Here is a 20,942-nt window from a genome sequence, read left to right as displayed (position 1 = left end):
ATCGGTTAATAGAATATTCAAATATTTCTAAATGATGGATCATAATGGTTGGAGGTTGTAGTAAGACGTTGTGAGAATATCAAAGCCCAAATAAAATTCGATAGCATTCTTTGAACGTCAGAAAATGAATAAAGAGATATTTGAAACGTTAAAAATGCAAAAAAAAACTTCTAAATTATGTTCACGGGTAAACATGACTTTGTGTCGTTACGTTCTGACGTAACTTTGTAATATAATCTCTGAAAATTGTGAAGGTCCATGCTGGCCCTGGTAATGGTGCAGGGTCACCATTGCGCATCGAAAAGGCAGTTTTAGGCTGACTACCGCTGAGTATTCGAAAAGGTGTATGACTGTGTGCTTACTTGCCAACGGCGCGTACCTCGTGTGTGTGTCAATGCGTTTACCGCGGTGAGACAGGCAAGTGGGCAGATTAAGCGTTAGCAGGCAACTGAGCTCGTAGTCGCAATCCTGTTTCGTTTTGCCCCGGTCAAATTTACTTAATGCCCGCCACGGTTGACTATGGTTTATCGTGTTTGAAAGAGGGGCACTGATTTCAACTGGTAACCTCACGACGACACGTCATAGTTTTTGCTTGTTGACCTTTCTTCTAGCCTTTAAACGAGCCTCCATGCAGTCATAAGCTCATCACAGTTCCTCGCGGAAGTAAAATGATGCATTGTGAGTTATGATTGCAGTTATAAAGCTATCTAGAGTCTGCCTTCAGTCGTTCAACAAAGTTTACATCGTATGCCTTTACGCGTTCTTGATGTGTTTATTGTTGTTTCTCTTGGCATCTTAAAACAGACTGACGTCTAAATATGTCAGAATAATGGTTGCGAGTTAGGATGTTATATTTGTGCCGTTAACTGGATTAGCTGGTTAAGAAAAGAAAGCGAATATTTAGTATAAAGTTACATGTGAACGGTTAGCGAAAAGAAGTGATTTATCCACCTTTGATGACTTGCTGTTTGTCTGCCCGGAAAAAGTGTTTTTCAAATTTTTTAGGGCAATAAAATTGAAAAGTTTTACAGGCAAGAAATAATTAACTAGGAAGTTGTGATGCGAAAACGACATCTTACATTTCTAGGTGAAATTTATAGTAAATGGCGAAATGTACTTAAAAGTGTCAGTTTTACCTTTCGGCATAAAACAATTTAATCAAAAAAGATGATCGCTAAGAAAAGCGCAGTTACATAAAAAGGTTTTCTTTCCGTATTATGATAATTGCAATTTTAAGTTCGACTTGGGTTTTGACATGGACGTCCGGTTGACGCGATGCTAAATTGAAATTTAGTCATTTTAACTTCCCGCTTGGGCGAAAGTCACGATGCGTCTCATCGCACCATCGAAAATAAAAGTTTGGGCACCTTAAATGATACAAATGCGTTTTTTCGCTTCGCACTAATCGATAACATGTTTGTAATGTAGGTTTGTATTAAAACTAACACCTCTTCAATCAAAAGTTGGAAAAATAAACGAAATGTGTGGTGTCCTAAAGGTTTCCTTTTATGACGTCACGTCTACGTGTAACTTTGTGACGTCACGTTTTGACGTAGATTGTGCAGTCACGATATGACATACGTTACGTCACCCTAAACAAATTCTCCTATCCCCCAAACAAAATCGTAGATCCGCGCCTGCCTACTGTACAACCATTTCAGAAGCACTGTTAGTAATTGTGCAGTTTTAATGCTTTGTCAGGGGCAAAAAACTACTATATAACATATAACTTCAAACAAGGCCTGTAATTGTGCGCTGACTGAAACCGATGTTTTCCTTCAGCTTTTTTCTTTTTGAAACGAAAGCCTAATTCCTTGGGTTTGCATTGTGGGATGTCTTGTATAGGTTAAACACTGGATAGCTTGGTTAATACAGTTTATTTAAGCCTAAATCAACGGAGAAATTGCTGAAGCTGTATGTTTTCTTTATTTTGCGTTTTAAACTTAAGGGTTGCAAAAGTCCAAAAATTACCTATTCATTTATTGCAAAAATGCCTTGTACAAAGATTTGCGCTGTAAATGGAATTGAGTTTACAAGTAAAAATGCATTTACAGGTTTTCCAATGCCAATAATAGTCCACTATGACCATAAAGCATCCGACATGCTTTACAAAGACAAGTGCTGATTGCATGCTTGTTATATCCCATATTTACCACTTTTCAACTTACATATACGCAAGCTAAATATATCACTCTTAACGACTTATTTCTTTCTTTCAAAGACGCTTTTTGTAGTGGTAGAAGCGACATTATAAAATTGTATCAAACAAAAAATGACCTACTATAACCCCGGACAAGTGCGCAATCAGCCGAGGTCACCAAAGTTCAACAACGCGCCGCCGACGCCGGTCAAGGTCAAAGACCCCGACAATGATTCTTGCTTCTATGAGGAGATTCGAAGTTTCCCCGATTCAAGTTCCCAGGGTTGTGTGACCGATCTCGACACCAGCCAGAAGCTGGACGAGATTCTCACCCACGTTCGAAACATCGACAAGCACATCTGTACCCTCTATCACCCACCCAGGCCCCCTAAACCCAGCTCGGGGGGTACGGTGGAGCCAGTGATTAAAAAAGGTAACTTTTCGAAGATCTTTTTTGACTGAATGCTCGTGATTCGATTTTCCGAAACTTCGTTGTAATTAGGGATTTCTGACAATAATCGGATCGGCGCCGATACCTGATGCCAAGTAGTAGTATCGATACTTGTCCGATAATATCGAATCGGCGCCGATACCCGATGCCAAGTGGTATAGGTACTCGTACGATAATATCGGATCAGAGCCGATACCCGATGCAAAGTGGTAGTATCGGTACTCGTCCGATAATATCGGATCGGAGCCGATACCCGATACCAAGTGGTAGTATCGGTACTCGTACGATAATATCGGATCAGAGCCTATACCCGATGTCAAGTGGTAGTATCGGTACTCGTAAAATTTATGCGGCCACGCCCTCTAGATTGGCTAGAATGGTACCAAAATGTTTTAACAAATGTCAACCATGTCATTTTACGATTTTTTTTGCATTTTTCCGTAGCTCAAGCCCTACTCCTGTCGGCCCTGTGGACTAGTAAAAGTTACTTGAATTTTCTAATTTTTCTATTTTTAAGTTAAACAAGAGAGCAAGTGAATCCATTGTAATTTAGGCTTACCCTAAATTTCACTGGTATAGCGGTTTCTTATGCATACAAAAAACGTTTATTAAGAATTGTACCCTTTTTCACCAGCACTCCCTGGTCCATTTGTTTTTTTTTTGTTCTCTTAAACAATAGAAAATTTAAGAAACTTTTAGTACTCGGCTTGAGCCAAGTAAAAAAAAATGCGTGTACAACACTGCTTTATGATTTCCGTCGCATAATATTTAACGTTGTGAAAGCAATATATCATTTTTCATGAAAAGGGCACTTTTGTCACCCCTTGCCCCCCTTGCCCGCCCGCCCGCGTCTCCGGCGTCCCTGGCCGTTTGTGCTCCGCTGTTTTGGCACCGGGTTGTTTGCTCCTGTTTGGGGTTAGGGACGGGTAATGGGGGTTTGAAATTATATTCGGATTTAAGCTATTTTGGGAGTTGAGATGAAGTTGGGGTTTAGGGTAAGGTAAAATATTATACAGGCCTTTTTTCGGCCATTTAAGAGTAATTCTGACGATTTTAGGGCTCATTCCGATTTATACGTTATTGCGACTATAAGTATTAGTTCTATTTTGGTCTTATTCTGAACCGTGCTTTATTCCGACCTTGATGTTGTTCTAATTTGGGTCGTACGGCAGGTTTCCATTGCAACTTGCACCAGCACGTGTTAGACAAGCCGTAAATCACTAACAAGCGAGCAAATGTGTTTGACTGGGTAAACAAAAACCTCTGTCAACAAGGATCATAAACGTGAAGTGCAAGCTGCATAAATCAAGCACATGTGTGACTATGGCTTTCTAGTATACTCGAATATATAGCGACCGAAAGCTTTCGAAAACTGCTGTGTTCAGATTTTCAAACAGTTATTTGTTGACTTAACTGTGTCACACAAATATTAATACAGGCAGTGTTTTGAAGGACAGAAATCTTCTCGTAAATTTGCCCAAGGGTCGCTCAATATATAGCCTACTTTTGTAACTATACTCAAGGGGCCACAACCCTATATTTATTTTACTGTTGTCCAGTTTAAACTTGAATTTGTGGTTTTATTAAGACTTCAGAGCCCTCGAATTGGAATTAATCTTTATTCATTTTCAACATAGTCACTATGTCGAAAATAAACAAAGAGATATTCGTAACGTTCAAAATGATGCTTACTTCTGTTTGGGCTTTAATTTTCTTATTACGTTTTTAGTATAACCTTAAGCCATTATGCTCCATAACACAACATAAAATGTTACTTTTAAAAGCTTTAGCGTTGCGATTCAGAATATTAGAGACCACAGAGAAGTAAGTAGCATTTTGAACGTTTCGAAATTCGAATAAATCTTAAGCTAATGGCTGGGTTTGTAGTTAGACGTAGAATGAAAATTTTAAATACGTCTTGTTCTTGAAAGTTTCTTATAACTCTTTGTTCATTTTAAATTTAATGAATAAAGCTTTATTCGAAATGTTCCAAATGACACCTATACTTTTGTATGGGCTTTGATATTCTCATTACTATCCAAGATATTTTTTCTTTTCAGCCACCGACGTTCTTGAACTTCCGCCGCCCAGGCCACCCAAGGGTCGCGCAGGAACCATCGAGTTGCGTTCCAAGACGTTTAGCGCCACCCAGTGCCAGTACCTGGCCACGCACGTAAGGAACGTGCGTAAATTCGTCGACGAAAACTTCGAGGACGAGTTTGTTGACAAAGACGACAACATGATCGCACTAAACACTGTGCTTAAGGCGCTGACCGACGGAAAGTAGGCGGCGGGCGTCGAAGCCTCGACCTCGGGAACTTTGCACGATCGGGTTCGGGTGTTTTTCGACACTGTATATCAATTGGGTGTGGAAACAGCATTTCCCTACATTTTAGCAGTTTTTCGTTCGTTTTTTGTATCGCAATTCTTTTTGTTTTAAACGAGTCTTTCAAAATGACTTAAGCCTTGCTCAAGGCATTTGCAAATACCTTAAGTTCAAGTCAAGTCATTTCAAACAAATAGTAAGTCAATTTCAAAACCAAGGCATTGGATTAAATCATTTTAAGCCATATTCGACTTGGCAAGTCCAAGAACGATACGAATAGCAAGTTCTTTTAAGTATTGAGGTTTAATATCCCACTTTAACTAAATTTGCTCCTAATTTATTAAAGCAGGGGTTATTAAACGTTTTTTACAGTGGACCCCTGCAATTTTTTTTGGCTTCGCGTGGACCGCGATAGGCAAAAATTTTCAAAAATGACGTCATAAATTGACGTCACATTACAAATAAACTTCATAAATCTGTTGATTTCGTTCTAAAAACTGTGAAAGTGAAATGAAATTTTAATACAGTCAGTGCAAAACCCTTTGGTTTTTAATTAAACTGCTTTCTTTGAAAAAATGATTACTTTTTAAATATACACTAATATTCCAATTTGGCCTTCATGGACCCTCTAAAACTAATTTACGGACCCCCAAGGGGTCCATGGACCCCAGTTTAAGAACCCCTGCATTAAAGCAAGCCGTATTACTCCAATGACTTTTGTGTTATTCAAATCATACTTTCCAAAAAATGAGTAAAGTTTGTACGCTAAAAGCTGCAGATTCAACTGAATGAGCAATATCCAACCTACTCTATAATATAAATAGAATCTCAACCTCTGCTGTAGCCTAAATTATTGTCGCCTACGGTTTTCCATTCTACTTTAAACCCAGTGGAAGGATGTACTAAAACCGTTTTGTGCTCTGCTGTGTTTGTAACAAACAAACTGCAACGCAAAACTGAAATCCGGATGTTTACCATTCGTACCGCAAACTCAAAACTGTGATCCATTTGCGTTGAAAACTTTTTTTTGTTCTGAATGGCATTGGATTAAACACAGTGCCGTTTGGATTTGAAACAAAATATTATTTTTTCTTATTTGTGTATACTTTTTGTGTATACTGTTTATATTTCTTATAATTCATTTGTGAGATGTACTTAACTGTGCAATACGGTTTAAAAAGTGTTTTAAGAGTTATGAAATAACCGAGACACAAAAAATACGTTGATATGACGTTGCTACCAGGCATAATATACTTAAAAAACTTTACGATATTTGTTTTACCCAACGTGTCGGCTACCAATATGCACTTCATAAAGGCATGTATAGGCAGACGAAACGTCCTGTATAGGTACACGAAACGTTGGACAAGACAAAAAAGTACCGTAACTTTTTAATATAGCAAACAAGTATTTTTTGTCATATATTTTTTTCTTATTTACTTCACTGTTTTTGTTGAATCGTTTCTTTTTTCATTCATTATTACAGTTATCTTTCTAAAAGTATGCGGCGTTCTTAGCGAACACATTACTTTACACATCATTGCAGCATTACGTGTAAATAAACTAAGTTGTCATTAAATGCAGCGGAACATCGTATTTGTCTGCAGTCTCTATTTTATACCTTTTTGTGCGACTTTGCGCTGTTTGTTGTTTAACAAAGTCACCAAACTACGGACGGATAGCCAGATCCCACTCGCCGGGCCATTTATCCGGCACACAACACATTGAAGATAAAGTACAGTTGAAACGTTGTCAAATGCGGTTCAATATTAAGTTTTGATGACATTCTAAAGCAGGGAGTCGAACCGTTTGACTTTTCCGGTTCAGGTTCGGTTCGGGTACAAAGATTATTTCGAAATCCGGTTCAGTTCCGGTTTCGGTTTTGAGCAATTTAAAAGTTCCGGTTCAGCTCCGGTTCGACCATCGTTATTTCAAAACCGGTTCATAAAGTTCCGGTTCAGATACAATATAATTTGCGTTAAATCTCAAAATGTGGGTCGATAAATGTAGAGAATAATGTTTGAATTGTAAGTCATTTAATCTAAGTTACGTTACGTATTAAAAAACAGTAACTCATTATTGAAATATCTAAAAATTAAAAAATCTACGTTTTATTTATTCAATATTCATATATTTTTCATAAAATTTCGAACATGGCGTAACTCGACTTTGTAAAATAGAAGTTGTGACGTCATGCAGGAGCCGCTTTTATTTACAGGTTCGGGTTCGGTTAAGGTTCAAGTACTTTTAAAATAGTCGGTTCAGTTCCGGTTCGGCTCCTTAAAATCTTGCAAAACCCGGTTCAGGTTCGGTTACGGTTCGGACAAAATTTGACCCAAAACCGGTTCATAAATAATTTTCTTTCCGAAACGCGTTAAAATTTTTAGAGATGGCGTCACAAAATTACGTCATCACGCGACGTCTAAAACAAGTATTTCTAGGAAGCCTGAGGTTATCGTTTAGTATCGGCACAAAAATCCAACTGAAATCTTGGTACCGTTACGGCATACCTGCAAAAATCACAAAATTTTCGCGGCACGCTTTCTGAAAAACAAGATAACACAACATAAAAATCGCCCTTAGTACACGGCAAATAAATATCATGTAATTTGACTGCCATGTACATTAAAGTATCGTATGCTTGCCTCTAGCATGCATGTGCATATGTGTAGGTTAAGTTTCGCGTCACAACTTAAAATCTCTCAAGGCCAGTGTGGTCGAAAGGAGAAATATTACTTATAACACAATGTTTTTCAACCTTTTAACGAGGCGACCCAAATAATAAGCGTAATTATAACCGAGAAGCTTTGGCGACTCAATTATCTTAACTGAACTTTTTGTAAGATTAAAGTGAACAACAACACACATAAAACAATAGCAAAAATTTGTTGATTAAATTAATATGTGCCATGTATTTGCATTGCTTCCGCAATTTCCTTAAATTTTGGAAGCAATCTTGCTCACAACAAATATAATACTGGAATCGGCAACCCAATCATATCAAAGATCGACCAAATTTTTAATCGCGAGCTATGGTTTGAGGAACACTGCTCTATCATATTGGTACCGTATCAGCAATTCATATACATTTCTTTCGGTCAATAATGGTTGGAGGTTGTAGTAAGACGTAATAAGAATATCAAAGCCCATACAGAAGTAGGTATTATTTTGAACGTTTCGAATAACTCTATGTTGAAAATGAATAAAGAGTTATTCGAAACGTTCAAAATGATACCTACTTCTGTGTGGGCTTTGATATTCTTATTACGTTTTTCGGTTAAGAAATTAATATATTTGTTACAAACTTTTCAGGAAATATATATTTGAGCTGCATTTGATCAAAAAACCTGTTTTTTTCAAAAATCCTGTTTTTTTGAAAAATTGATGTTTTGGAGAAAAGTTGTATTTGTCGTTTTCTGCTTGTAGACTTTGAAAACCTACACAGACACGGAACCCGGAAGTACCTTTAAGCGGTGGTTAACGGTGAAACATCAGCTGTCCAATAACTTTGTTGTGGTCTTCCGCAGAGCAACTTGATGTGTCAAAACATATTAAAAATAAGTGATAAACCAACAGAACGCGATCACAGACAATAAGTTTTTCGTGTTTTTCAAATAAAGAAATAACCTGCTGTCGTTTGTAGATTATTTTTTTGAAATAGGTTGAACATTTTTTGAATTGTTTAACCGTAAGCGCAAGGTTATTCTTTTTAAAGAAAAAATAATAGTGCAGTGCATGTGTCCCCCACCTGCGGTTCAATATTCAACACCAAATCGAGAAAAAAGTTTTACCCATAACTAAAAACGTCATATTGTCACAAAATATAGTATAGTTTGGTCACTGTTTCTTTTGTCCGCTGTTCTGCGGATAGGATATAATAAACAAACCTACATATACTTTTTGGCTACTTCGGATGCATGTATTAACAGCAAAATACTCTAGCAAACGTAGCAACTAAGGTCAGACACTATTAAAGATCTGAATTGCTAGTTTTTCTAGAGTATTCTTCTGTTGCTTATCAGGAATTACGGTCGACATTTATCTCGCAAGGTTTAAAGTGATTTCCATTATCACATATTCATGTAGTAACGAATCATATATTTGAGAGCATAATGGCTGTAGGTATAGTTCGACTTAAGATGAGTATCAAAACCCATACAGTAGTGTTTTGAAGGTTTTGAATTCGAAACGTTCCAAATATGTTTCCTATACTTTTGTATGGGTTTGTATATTCATTCTATACATCGCAGCCTAAAAAAGTATTTACATTGTTTCTAAACCCCACTTTAGCACCGAAGTCCCAAGGCCTTCAGTATTTAACACTACAAACATTAAATTTGTTCATTAAACCTTCCACCACTGGTTGGTGTTCGACACCTCTGTTCCAAAAACACGTCATCGGTGTCCCCACGCACCATGGCAACGAGGAAATGACGTCACAAAACTTAAGGCACTCTAACAAAGTTCGGGCGATTGTTAGTTCACAGGAGAAGCAATTATGTTTTAAAAAACAACTGAAAGCTTAATTCAGCAACACGTGCTGATAGGCTTTATTGACTGTGACGCAAGAAACGATCATTGTTTGATAACAAAACAGTGTCTTAAGGCACTGCTAGGTTAACTAAATAGGCTTAGGTTTATTGATGTGAATGGAGTTTTATATACATATGCACTTTTTACAAAAAATACTGGCAACAATTGAAATAGAAGCTCAATAGGTAAAATCTACATATGCTGAAAAGTACTTGGAAATCTAGTTGTATTGTATGAGAGCACGATGAAATTTCAGCTTAATCATCAAAGTTTATGTAAGCTACACGGAAGGTTAATGCATTGAAGCTTTATGGTTTCCAATCTTGGATTAGTCATAAAAATAGCCTGGCAGTATTATAATGCAGCGCAAGCAGTGTTATTATTAGAGTTGATTTGGGTTTCCAACATTATATTGTGAGTGTGTGTCTTAAAAAGTATTTGACAAAAGGCAAGGCTGTGAGTGTATTAAGTAATCTTATTATATTTCTTTATAGTTCTTATAGCTCAGTGGACGTAAAAGGAATAAGTTGACAGTTTTGTAAGTTGAATTTCAAAATAATATTATAATGGAATTTTCTAGGAATTCTGCGTACAATTAACCTTACTTAATTGTGTTTACATGCATTTTTTAGATCACTTTTAAGCTACTAGAGGCTGTTTTGAAAAATGAGTCGTTCTGGTAATTACGAAAAGCCGCTTCCATCCCACAAATATTACACGGTGAAACCTGCAACCTGCCATCAATGCCCAGCCGTACCAAAGATAGAAATGGCACACAGGGAGACCCATTCCTTAGCCATTCTTATTCAAAACAAATTTCCACATCCTGAAGGACACTATGTGGACTTCTCCGTCAAAGGTAAATAACAGTGTTGTGAAAAAGTACTTTGGAAATTACTATTATACAAGTCTATTTTTTTGCAAAACAAACGTGGTATCTTAAATTAAACCAGCGTTTTTCAACATCTGGGTAGCGACCCAAAATTGTGTGGCGGCTGTATTACAGGAAAGTCTAAAGCAGTGGTTCTCAACCTTTTAAGCTTACGGACCGGTAAAATTTCAAAACAAATGTTGCGGACTGGTGGACCTTCAAAAATCAAAATTTATCCAAAATGTAATTACTACAGAAGTATGCAACTTAGGATGAAAGCATGAAAACTTTAATTTATTGAGCAATTTGCTGCTGTAATATTGATATCATACGTGTCATGCATGGTTCTATTCAAGTTTTCACACACAACCGGTCTTAAAGTTAAAGACTTAAACGCGTTGTAGTGTACTTTTAAACAGTTGGGCACAACACTAGCATTGTGACGTACGATTAAATCCAAAGTAGACCAACTCTATGCTACGTCACCACAAATTACGGAACTGGCAAAGTTCTAAATTTGATGGACAGGAGATTAACATCTTGTATTTTGCAATTGGGATATAAAACTGTAATTTATTTTGCGGACCGGCAGGAAAGTTGACGCGGACCGGCGGTTGAGAACCACTGGTCTAAAAAATATTAACCCAGTCAAATATTTAAGGAAAATGTGTTCAGTTTTTTTCCTAATACAAGTGTTTTACTCATTTTGCTACTCGTACAGCTCCAGGAAACTCCGATCTACCGTTCGAGTACTCGGACTGCAGCTACCCGAAAACTTTCGACGAGTCGCAATGCGAGTTTCTGGTGAGGTTACTCTTCGACGTGAAAACATTCTTGGACCACGAGTTTGCCGATGAAAGCAAACCAAAGCAACAGAACGTAAAGTTGATTGACGAGGTCGTGTCTTCCATCCGAGCAATGAACTTCAACTAGAACAGCATATGTAAAAGTGTGTGCCGTATCTTTATGGTACCTAAAACCATTGGCAGCAGATTTCTGCTTGTCGATCACTGTTCCACTGATGCGTATATTAACAATAAAACTCAAAGTATAAAAACCCGAATAAAACCAGGATTTTTTAAAGGAATATATATTTTGCCTGTACTGGCATCGTCAGTTCCTTAATTCGAATGAATTATAAGTTCAAAATGTCTGATTATGGTTTTACTCATGTTTTTAAACTTTGAGTTTTATTGTCAACTAGGACAAGGATTACCTATATTTTTGCTTTCCCAACCCCCTTTTTTAGTTTTGGAAACTCACGCCATCCCACTGCTGCAAAAGGTTGAAAAATACTGATGGAAAACATCTTATTATAACGCAGGATTCCGTTTAACTTGGTTCAACACTGTATACTTGCTGTGTATGTTTGTGTGTTTGTATGCGTTGCAATAGTTGCCTTTGCTTATGTGAATTAACTTTGCTGTTTATCACATCTTGTATCTTTTACTGCCTTAATGCCAATAAAACACGTTTTAGTGAAGGTGCTTTAGTTTTTTTATTGGAAAAAGAAACATCATCACAGCAACACAGGTATACAAAACTTTTAATGAAAATATTAGCAACAAAAAAATAATCTTTTGGCGAAAACGTCATAAACACTTGTGATACAAGAAATCTAAGGAAGTGCAGTGGCTAATAAAGGAACTTAGCCAAAACAAAACATACACAGCTTTAACTAAAATATTCGCATACAAATTTCGTATATTTTGTGATCAAAGGCATAGGTTGTACATTTCTAACCAAACAATGTAGTCACCCTTGTGTCTATTTTAAATAAGGTTTATAAACTTGCGGTTAATGTTGAAACTATAACTTGGCATGAGTATTCAAAACGAGTCTTACTCATTAGTCATTAGTTACATATACACTTGTGATGTGGCGAAACAATAGAAGCAACTAGGATATAAGACCAGCTTAAATAGCTGAGCAATCTCTAAAAAGCATCTGGAAATTATTACGTCATAAGACGACCTTTATTTAGTAACACATAGCAGATAAATTCAAACTTAAAGCCCATACTTGATCAATTAAGGCTATTTTGACATTTTTGTGATAGTTTGTGTTAATTTTATACGGTAGCTTCTGTAAAAAGGCCGCCTTCATTTTTAAACCATAGTTAGTGCTGGACACGCATTTTGTAGCAGCAAGGAAACTGCCATAAGGCGTACTGCTGTGATTACGTAGTAAGTAGAGTTCGTCACCAGCTGATTCACTGAAAACACACGCTCGCATGTGCGTACTAAGACAAGTAAGTTGCAGGGTTAAGCCAGGTTTATATTTGGGTTGTGAATCGCACTGCAGTGCATGACAACGCGACTGCAAAAGTCAGTCGAAGTGCAAGCAAGAATATGCACGTGAAACTAGTCATTGCTTCAGACGAATTATAAGCAAATAAATTAATGACCCAAAACATAAGAATGATGATAATATCAGATCAAGTATTTTTTTCACAAATTAACGGCATAAAACAATCAAACTTAATAAACCTGGTGTTTTCGTACTAATAAATGTGAAACTGAAATACGGTCTAAATACAATTGAAGAGGACACATTAAAGCGTTATTTTAATTTAAACATTTCTTTTAGAAAATAATTTAAAGATTTTGACCATCTAAACAGAAAATTTATTGGCGGACCGTGTTAAAAGAGGGGATCTAATATACACATTATACAACTTGTTGTTCCGTGTGAAAAAAACCCTTCAAATATCCTTGATTAGACAACCTGGTAAGAGGAGGAACCGATAAGGATGCCTTAAGAGGGTAATGTATTAAATAAAATATTATGAAATCAATAAAAATCTAAAGGCCTAAAGCGTTTTATTGAAAATGATCCGCGGGTCGAACTACATTGCTTGGCGAGCCGTAGTTTGTTCAGGTCTGCTCCAAAACTAGTCCACCTACCCCCAGTAGGTCAACGGCCCCATTTAAGAGCCAGCGCCCTAACCGTTTGAACATCTAGTGTGGAGGTATATCACCTAGCCGTCATCTCCAGTATTACTGCGTCGATGTAGTTCACGTGTTGGATTTTTTCGCGGGCTGTCGGCTCGAAATTGACCTCCAGGAAGTCCTTGACAAACTGCAGTTGACCAACCAGGAACTGGCATTGCGTGTTCGTAAAGGACACCGGCCTAAGCTTTTTGTTTTTTTCCTTTTTCTTTTTCTTCGAATCGTCTTTCTGCTCGGGATTTTCGCCTTTTGCCTTCTTTTCTTTTTTCTCTTTCTTTTCTTGCTTGTCCGACTTTTTGCCGGAGGATTTTGGGTCAGGAAAGTCTGCCAAAAATAGGAAAAATTTTATTTCAAACCTGAATTTATGGATGCCCATAGTGGGTGAAGTATACATTTATTGTTTAACATCAAAACGAACTATTCTGATTGGACAGCTAAGGTCGAACTAATTGTTATTAAACTTAATTCGAATTGAGATACTGATATAATCACAGTGGTAAAAAATATTTATCGCATAACAATAAAACAAATTGATTGTACTCTGAGTCTAGAATAAGTTTGTTTATTACTTAATGGAAACAAAATTTAAACTTTGCACCCTTAAAAACTCACTTTTTTAACAATCTTATCGAGAAATTGAAGAGACACGAAATTTGTTGTAAGAAAACTTACAAAAAAATTAAAATCCAATATTCCGGGTGGGTTTGGAAAGGCTGTTACAAAGCAATAAGGCTTATCAGGGTACCTATGTGTATTCAATTACCTATAGTTTCTAGTTTACTCCAGTTATCATTTTGTTTTAGAAATAGAACGTCTACCACAATTAAAAAACCTTTTTGTTGATTTTATGCAATTTCTATCTTAAATTATAACGTACAATACAAAATAAAATCACCATATCCACTAGTAACCAAAGTATTTTTTCTCACCGAAAGTTTTTTTTTTCATCATTGGGCTTTTGGGGGAAAATGAGGGCGGTCGTCCAGGAATATTGGGGGTGTTCTTGTTGGTTTCCTGGGGCTTTGGGGGCCTTTGGGGGGCAACGGGACCCCTGGCCAACCGTTGCTTGATGCGCCCGATCGTGAAAATGATCTCGTCGAGTTTTTGAAGCGATTCTTTGTCGTCGCAGGGAACTTGATTGGCGATTGACATTATCTCTGAGAGGGGCGGCGAAAACTCATATTCTGACGACATTTTTGTCAGGTTTTTAAAAAGCACAGAAAAATCGCCTGTCCAATAAAATGTAGTAATCGGCTGAGATTTTTGAACATACCAGATTGCTCGTTAATTTGTCGAGGCTTTAAACCAGGGGTGGCAACTGCCCGCCAATGTAAATCATCCGGCCCGCCGTTTCTTTTACAAACTGGACATAAGGCTGTTCCTTATTTCATTTTGTTATTTCGATTTGGTAAATTCGAAAATAGTGCGGCTTCGCGCAAATATCATGTTCGTATATTTCTAGTGTGTTTGCGTTTTTGCGAAATACTTTCAAGCTAAAACCTGCACCTTTTTTAAATATAATTGTCGGTTAAACTTCCACAGCCCGCGGATACCTTTCTTAGTTTGCTTTTGACCCGCGACTAGGAAAGTTTGCTCAGCCCTGTTTTAAACAAGCGCAAACTTGCTACTCATGTACAACAAATGAGATGTTTAGCTGCTTTTTATTGGGTATTATATCACACCTTAAAATCTATTAAAGAATGACAATTCTTTGCAGGGCTTTTGTCGGTTATTTTATCAATATTAGGCTTTGCGCATAACATGACGTGTTATTATGTATGGCAGTTGGCACTGTTTTGAGCTGTTTTAGGTAGTTTTTTTTCACTAGAAAGTCGCTAAATCAGTGTTTCTCAACACATTGGTTGCGACTCAAAATTGCGTGGCCGTTTAATTAGGTTTGGTCGCCGAATGCAGTAGTTTCACAAGGTTAGATTTATTGAGGTTAGTTTAAGCGAGATTCCTCTAAAATTTGATAAAAGTGTAGTACATACAAAGACATGGCTCAAAAGAATTAAACGCGAAGCTATTTATGCAATTTGTTTTATGTTTTGTTCCCGTTAAAAGAAATTAGGTAAAAAACAATGCGTTACCAAAGCTTCGATTGTTTACTGTAGCTTAAAGGCCCGTTTACACTACAACTGCACTGAGCGGAGCTGAGCTGCACTGGGCGTGAAGTTGTATTCACTACAGCTGTAAAAATCGCCCCAAAACGTAACGTGTTTCAATAGCTGCACTGCGGGCTTAAGTTCAGCAAAGCGTGGAAATCGCTCCAAAGCGTAACTTTAAGCTAGCTGCAGCTGCTGCACGGGGCTTGAGTTTAGCAAAGCTTGAAACGCTCGCCACAATAGAATTTAAATGCAAATTACGCTTTGCTCAGCTCAGTGCAGCTGTAGTGTAGACGGGCCTTAATACTTCGCACTAAAAAGAGGTTGAGAAACACTGCAATTGATTGGACATAAGTAGGGCGATTATTTTTTGACCAAATAATTATGAAATTTTGACCTGAAAAGGTAAAATTTTGACAAATTTTAACTAAAAATAATTTATTTGGACAAAATTTTTATCTGTAATACATTGATTTAAATAACCTAGGCGTCGTTATTCGCATGTTTTTTATACCGTATATTGCTCTAATGAAGATATAATACGGTTAAAATGACTTTGATAAATTGAACAATAAATTAAAAAAATGAACTACTAATTTCAAAAAAACATTTTTATTCGATTTTGACTTGAAAAAAATTTGACTAATTTTGACCTGACGTGTAAATATTGTCAAAATTTTGATTTTTTTGACAAGTCAAAAAATGATCGCCCTAGACTTAAGACATTACTCGAACGTTTATAGGTCTGGCATACAACATAGCAAACGATCAACCAGTTATAATGCTAAAATGTAGGCTTTATTTTACGTGGGATTTATATATAAAGTACACTTCGCCGTACAGAGTTTGTACTTTCATAAACCTCAAACAGAGCAAAAGTGTAAATAAACTGAAATCTTTTTGTTACTATTTTCTTTACATTATATGTTTGCCGCAACACTGTTCTATAATATACCTTTTTAATTAAAAAAAAAAAAAAAAAAATTAAGTATATCTAACTGCTGTAAAGGCCTTATTTCGTTTAAAAAAATGAACAAACACAAGTATACCAAGCCTATTAAAAACACAGCGTATACAAATTACAAATTGATCTTTACAAATGAACTTGTTCTACTTTTGCGAAAAACATCCTGTTGTCGGTCAAATCTGTTTCAACCAGCTACTTGACTTAAGTCTTTTAGACAAATGACTTGAGTTGAAATTAAGGGTTTTCAATAAGGATTTTTTTTACATAAAACAATATACTTGCTGTGTATTGCGTTTGCGGTAGTTTTTAGTTAAGGTATTGCTTACAATAGGACGAGTTGACCCAATTTTAAGAGCTTGACGTGTAATTTTATGACAAGGACTTGACTTAGAATTGACTTGCTCTATTTATGACTTGACTGGGACTTGACTTGTTATTTTACAAATGACTTGACATAGACTTATGTCATCACAAAATGACTTGTTTACAACACTGACTGTTAATTCTATTTCGTCGTTATGATAACCAAAATGGTTTCCTTAAAACCAGTAGTAGCCTATACAGCGAAAATTAAGGTTAATAGTTGGTAGGCTGCCAGACAAAAAATCAAGAACTGATCTAAGCTGTATTTTTAGTACAACGGTTTCTGCTTACCACTACGTTACCGCCAATTAATCCCACAAAACGCGGAACTAGCATTACCAGCTCACCCTCACTGCACGAATATAGGGTTAAGAATCTCAGACAACCTCTTGCAAAACAGCAACCTTTAAAAATTGGCTTGCTAACAAAACAGCTTCTAAAAGGAAATAAGGCGGCAAGGTTTCGATTCCATTGTTGCTTGGTAAATTTATTGACATCGCACACGCGCACGCGCACGCACACACACGCTGCTCCCACTCTTTTGTGACATCATAGATGAATGGGCTGGTGTCGGTTGTACGTTGTAGCAACTTGGCAGCACCTAAAGCTGAATTGCTGCATTGCGCCACCGTTTAATATAAAACTGACGTTTAAAGTAGTTAGAATAAAGCGCGCTTGATGTAGCTTCCGTGTTACTCAACTGGGATTTGTTACCCGTTGCCGGCCAATACTACAACACTTTTATGTCCTATTACGCTTTGTTAAATATTTTATCATGTTTAACAAAGCGTAATAGGACGTTTTTTTTAATTTGTGACTTCATCTCTGAAAACTTTACTACGTTACAGTAAGAAAATTATTCTGCTTTTACCCTTGGTCAAGGGCAGTTTAACAGAATTCCCCAAAACATTTTTTTTCCGATTTACCTATGCCAGGGATTCTTAAACTGGGGTCCATGGATCCCTTAGGAGTCCCTAAAATAGTTTTAGGAGGTCCATGAGAGCCTAATTTAAATATTAGTGTATACTCAAGAAGTAATCAATTTTTCAAAGAAAAGAGTTTAATTAAAAATAAAACGGTTTTGCACTGAATGTATTTACACTCCATCTAACTTCCCATATTTCGGCTTAAAATCATCAGATTTCTGAAATCCATTTGTATTGTGAAGTCAATTTATGACGTCATTTCTAAAAATTTCTCGCCTAACGTGGTCCACGCGAAGCAAAAAAAAGTTAGGGGTCTTCAAAAAAAAGTTAAAGAATCTCTGACCTATGCATAAACGCAAAGTTATTCGTATTTTCCTTTATTGAGTGGTTTTGACATTTTTTTTGCAGTAGAATGCACAACCCTAGGATAAACTTATAATAATTAACAAATAACAATTAAACGTCTTAATAGGCCTAGTTGTTGCTTTCAGATGTCACGAGTAGCTTTTTATATTGTTGTCACAATTCCCCCTTTTTCCAATTTTCCCTATTTTTCTGATTAAGAGTATTTACCCGCAAGTTTTCTTGTATTGGATTTTTAAACTACTTTGTCCTTTGTCCTTACTCCGAGAGAGGCAGTAATTGAATCAGTCTTCTATGGTCTATTCTTCACCGCTACTCGACCTTCTGTGATAAAATAAACAATGAACAAGCTAACACAGTGGTTTCTAAACTGGGGTCCATGGCTGACTTTTAGGGGGTTCAAGAAGGCTAATTAAAATTATTGACTAAATATTTAAAAAAAATAGTATAATAAAAAACAAACGCTTTGGTTCCTTTTTCTTGAATGTATCGAAACTTCAGTTCAGTTTCACATATCATGGACAGAAAACAGCAGGTTTCTTAAGTCTATTTGTTTCATTTCGTCATGTCTAAAACTTGTTTTGCCGACCCTGGTCACGCGATCTAAAGATCTTTTAAAGGGTTGGCATAGAAAAATGTTTGAGAAACGTTGGGCTAACAGTACAAACAGTAGATTACAAGCAATCCCTCGCCATATACACCATCATGACATTAAGAATAAAACTATAATAAAACTATAAATATTGTTTATATATCGTTTGATTTCCTGATACGGCGCTTGTATTTTTGTGCTTTACCAACAAAGACCCGTTTCAAAAAGAGCCTTGCAAATATCATAGCTCAGGTAAAATAACTAGAAAAAGTAAAGAAAAAAAACAACTAAAGTAATTATAAAATCTGTGCCATTTTTTACAAAAAGGTGTTCTTCCTGTATAACAAAACACAAGCCTTAAGGGTTAATCAACTAAGATAGAGTGAAACAAAGTTGAACTAACCCGAGGGCTAATCAATTACTCTCCTAAAAATTTTGATTTCCAAAGTCGGCTGATGGCTGAGCGCAAATTACTAGTTAAGCAAATGGAGATGCAGAAGTAAACATTTGACCGATTTGTAGTTACAGTCAAGCACGCTAAGATATCAGAAGACTTACAAAAATGGTTTTAATTGGCAAAACGAAAAAGAAAAGATACTGCTGTAGAAAGGTATATTTGTGTTTGAATTTTAGCGTAAAATTTCTTTTTAGGAAGATACTAAACGCCTCTTTTTGCACTCTTTGTGTTTGCTTGCTTAAGTTAGCATGATTCAGGCTAAAAACAGGCTTTGGTTGTCGTTGTCATAAATATCCAAATATTTGAAATTGTGCGACCCAAAATGAGAAATGAACGAATGAAAAGCTAATTAATGAGGAAAGAAACAATGCATGCACACCTGTAATTTACTATTAATGCGATACTTGAGCTTGTATATTGGATATTAGCAAATCAAGGCGAGTGGAACGTACTGAAATAGTTAATGTGACACAACACAACAAATCTAATTGTTACGTATTTGTTACATTGTTGCATAAATGCTACGTAATCATAATTCACTATTTTCCGATATAATAGAAAGCTGAACACGCTGTTTCCGCCAGGCATTGTTTCAATTGTACAATTGTTCATCCGGAACTCCGGCCAAATTTAAGATTTCGTTGTGCCCCGAGTCCAGCTCCGACTCTACAGCCTGTATTTTACCCATTTACGCAACTAAATAAAGGCGGCTTTTTTCCAATCCACTCATATTGGTGTCATAATTGATCCACCCGCATTACATGGTTTAAAAATCTTTCACCATTTGCTATTACACTTTTACAACTTACATTTTGCCGCCTTAACAGTTGAAAAAATTAATACTGCGCATGCGCACGTCGAACTCGGGACTTGGGTAGTTTTACGCGGTCTCACTCGAGTCCCGAGTCCCGAGTCCGACTCCGGCAAAACAAACCGACTCCGTCGATTCCCGAGTCCCGAGACCGACTCCGACTCCGCAGCCCTGATATATATACCAGGCAAACATTAAAAAAATGAAAAACAACAATGGACCACGCTGTTCTAAACCACGAGGCGCAAATAAACGAGATAAGCACGCAATAACCGGACAATGCGAAGCAACGAGGAAACAATACTAGGAAACTGTTAGGCTACATTTAAAAATGCTTCGCGACCCACTGGTCGGAAAGCAATGTGAGAGTTTGTTTGCCTTGTGGGAACCAGTTGCTATTTGTCGTGCGCAGAAAAACGTTACTATTTACACAAGCAGTGACATATGTGAATAAATTGAAAGGCATCCTTATGCCAACAACACTCTAAACCACATCCTATAGTTTGCCCAGGCGTGTTTAGATTTGATTCTGGAGCAACTGTTGTTGAAGTGGATTACTTCGGCCACGAACAAAAGAGGATTTGTAAACTAATGTATTAAGACGTTCATATACACTACTACAGTATACACAATGTGTTTTTGTATAATCAAGCCCTTCTGGAGTCGTACTGGCCAACGATAACGGCAACCATTATATGTTTTTCTAGCCTGGTTTTCTTGCACTGTAATCCAGATCCGGTTGACTGATTTTGCAAACCTTTCCGAAGGCATCTTATGCACTAATATGTAGAGTTCCGTTATATGTATTTAAAGCAACAGATACGGGTGCAATTATTGGGGTAGGGTGGTAACTATTGTAATCTTTGAAAAAACGACCCTTTTTAAGATTAAAAAATTTCCGTTTAAAAATAACATAATCAAGGATTGAAAATGCTATTTTAAATTTAACGACACATTGAAAAAGATTACCGTGTTCATACCATATATTAAGCATTTCAAAAGTTTTCTTGTTGTTACAATCAAAGGCATATTTTGTCACAGCTTCTTTAATAACACAATGCGAACGCTTGCCAGAAATGAAGTTGT

General features: G+C 36.7%; 3 protein-coding genes across 3 annotated transcripts; 2 read left to right on the top strand and 1 right to left on the bottom strand.

The window, feature by feature from the left end:
* The first annotated feature begins 2,230 nt into the window (after positions 1-2,230).
* On the top strand, positions 2,231-6,497 carry LOC146135179 (uncharacterized). Its single transcript, XM_083395730.1, has 2 exons — positions 2,231-2,573; positions 4,652-6,497. Exons 1-2 carry the CDS (start codon positions 2,273-2,275, stop codon positions 4,876-4,878), a joined length of 528 nt encoding a protein of 175 aa, XP_083251856.1. The 5' UTR covers positions 2,231-2,272; the 3' UTR covers positions 4,879-6,497.
* A 3,591-nt stretch (positions 6,498-10,088) lies between these two features.
* Positions 10,089-11,639, top strand: LOC146135178 (uncharacterized). The gene is made up of 2 exons (XM_083395962.1): positions 10,089-10,309; positions 11,043-11,639. Exons 1-2 carry the CDS (start codon positions 10,117-10,119, stop codon positions 11,252-11,254), a joined length of 405 nt encoding a protein of 134 aa, XP_083252088.1. The 5' UTR covers positions 10,089-10,116; the 3' UTR covers positions 11,255-11,639.
* A 184-nt stretch (positions 11,640-11,823) lies between these two features.
* Positions 11,824-14,496, bottom strand: LOC146135177 (uncharacterized). The gene is made up of 2 exons (XM_083395827.1): positions 14,202-14,496; positions 11,824-13,596 (listed from the first exon to the last, which is right to left on the bottom strand). The coding sequence occupies exons 1-2, from the start codon at positions 14,464-14,466 to the stop codon at positions 13,298-13,300; spliced, it is 564 nt and encodes a 187-aa protein (XP_083251953.1). The 5' UTR covers positions 14,467-14,496; the 3' UTR covers positions 11,824-13,297.
* Between the last annotated feature and the right edge of the window lie 6,446 nt (positions 14,497-20,942).

Source organism: Ascidiella aspersa, chromosome 8 (assembly GCF_963924565.1).
Source record: "Ascidiella aspersa chromosome 8, kaAscAspe10.2, whole genome shotgun sequence".
Classification (NCBI taxonomy): Eukaryota; Metazoa; Chordata; class Ascidiacea; order Phlebobranchia; family Ascidiidae; genus Ascidiella; species Ascidiella aspersa.
Note: the sequence above shows the minus strand (reverse complement) of the source record. Positions and strands in the feature narration are given on the sequence as shown.